Source organism: Vigna unguiculata, chromosome 9 (genome assembly GCF_004118075.2).
Source record: "Vigna unguiculata cultivar IT97K-499-35 chromosome 9, ASM411807v1, whole genome shotgun sequence".
NCBI lineage: Eukaryota > Viridiplantae > Streptophyta > Magnoliopsida > Fabales > Fabaceae > Vigna > Vigna unguiculata.
In genome coordinates this window covers 21,828,312-21,830,578 of record NC_040287.1, presented here as the reverse complement: position 1 = coordinate 21,830,578, position 2,267 = coordinate 21,828,312, and the positions used below count along the sequence as shown (strand labels likewise).

Below are 2,267 nucleotides of genomic sequence, written 5' to 3'. Positions count from 1 at the left end.
CATGTATTGGTCTATTCCTTACTATTACTCTCATTTTGTTAGCTTTTATCTGGATTCCGTTGGCATCGTGGTGTGCCCAGTTTGTAGGGGTGTGTTAAGGACCCCAAGACTACTCTACATTACTATTTTGTGTGACGTTCCTTTTAATTCCGCTTAATAATTAAATGGGACGTTACATTTATGGTATCAGAGCGGTCATTCCTTAGGTCTGTGGACTTGGATGTCCACTCAACTTTCTTTGTGTCTTGTGAGTGTTGTTAGTTAAATTCTTGCCTTATTCGAGCCTAACCAAGTGATTTTCTGTGTGCCAGTGAACTATGGCACCTCCTCGCAGGACTTCGCAATCGTCCCAGGGTGACGTGCCCGATATCTCCAGGGCAATAGAGGCGATGGTGGTTGCCATGACGCAGCAAAGCACCGCGATGATGCAACAGCACGAAGCATCCATGCAACGACAGACAGCGTCATTTGAGCAACAACAACTTGTTATGCAGCAGATGGAGGCTGCTAGGGCAGCTGTTGAGGATGCCCATCGGTAGCACATGGAGGCACTCTGCCAGCTGGAGAAGAACAGGGCGAATGCCCCTGTTTTTGGCCCAGAGCCACGACCACCAGTCAAGGAGTGAAGTCTGGAAGACTTCTTGAAACACCACCCCGTGAAGTTCAACGGAAAGACTAGTCTAGATGCAGTCGATTAGTGGCTGAAGGATCTGGAGAGAATCTTCGATGCAAAGATGTGCCCAGCAGATAACAGGTTGGCCTTTGCCGTCTACATGCTGACCGGGGAAGCTGAACACTAGTGGATGAGCATGAAGTCCATCATGGAGGAGAGAGGAGAGCCTATGACTTGGGAGGCCTTCCGGGGAAAGTTCCTCTCAGAGTATTTCCCCGACAACGTCAGATACGCCAAGGAGGTGGAATTCCTCCAGCTCACCCAGGGAAGGAAATCAGTAGCTGATTATGCTGAGAAGTTCAAGCATCTTAGCCGTTTCTACACCTTGCCACTCGATGAGGAGTAGAGATGCTGAAAGTTTGAAAATAGACTCCGCGGCGACATTCGCTTGATGGTAGCACCCTTGTCCATCAAGGATTTTGCTGCTCTGGTCGAGAAGGCCAGGGTAATAGAGAAGATGAAGAATGAGGTGGAGGGCCAGCGATCTCAACAACCTCAGAGGATTGGTGGACCATCTGGGTCCAAGCCCAGACATGACGAGCGGAGGAGACCATACGACAGACCTCACCATCAGCCTTAGGGGTCTAGGGGTCTTCCTCCCAAGTAGGGTCGAGTCCAGTGCTATATATGTGGAGGTACTCACCTGAGGAGTGCTTGCCCGCGCATGGAGGGTTACCGCAGATGCAACAACTATGGCAAGGAAGGCCACTTTGGGAAGGACTGTCTCAACCTTGCTAGAACAACAACACACCCTCTAGTTCAGACCCCTCACCAGCACCAACGGAGAGACAGAGGCAACAGGCCTCAGGCGACAAGCAGGGTGTATGCCATGACCAAGGCAGAGGCTGCAGGCTTAGATAATCTTGTTATGGGTCGATGCATGATAGCTGGTGAACCTTTGTGTGTACTGTTTGATTCTGGAGCGACATACTCTTTTGTGTCAATTGCTTGTGTGGAGCATTTGGGTATGTCGGTGTGCGAGCTGCAGTTTGAACTTGTAGTATCTACCCCGGCGTCGGGTCTAGTCAGAACGTCGTCCTTGTGTGTTAGGCTTTCGGTAGAGGTAGAGGGACGCAGATACAAGTTAAATCTAATCTGCCTGCCTCTACAAGAGTTGGAGGTGATCTTAGGGATGGATTGGCTCTTTGCCAATCACGTTCTGATAGATTGTCGGGAGAAGAGGTTATTTTTTCCCGACTCAGAGGAGCTTGAGTTGGTTTCTCCTTAAGGGGTGGCGAGGGAGATCTAGAGTGGCGCGCAGTGCTTCATAAACTTCGCCCGTATGGAGGTGGGAGAGAGAGAGAGAGACCATCAGTCATACCTGTGGTACATGAGTTTGAAGACGTGTTTTCGGATGAAGTACCAGGGTTGCCTCCTAGTAGAGAAGTAGAGTTCTCTATTGACCTAGTACTAGGAACGGGCGTGGTGTCGATGGCTCCATATCGTATGGCTCCGGCAGAATTAGTGGAACTCAAGAAACAGATAGAAGAGCTGATGGAGAAACAATTCATCCGACCCAGCACTTCGCCTTGGGGAGCACCAGTGTTATTGGTGAAGAAGAAGGATGGGAGTTCGCGCCTGTGTGTGGACTACA

The 2,267-nt window shown here is 50.1% G+C and overlaps 1 protein-coding gene across 1 annotated transcript; it reads left to right on the top strand.

Moving 5' to 3' along the window:
- The first annotated feature begins 1,337 nt into the window (after nt 1–1,337).
- LOC114163557 lies at nt 1,338–1,901 on the top strand. Its single transcript, XM_028047863.1, has one exon. It carries the CDS (start codon nt 1,338–1,340, stop codon nt 1,899–1,901), a length of 564 nt encoding a protein of 187 aa, XP_027903664.1.
- Nucleotides 1,902–2,267: the final 366 nt, after the last annotated feature.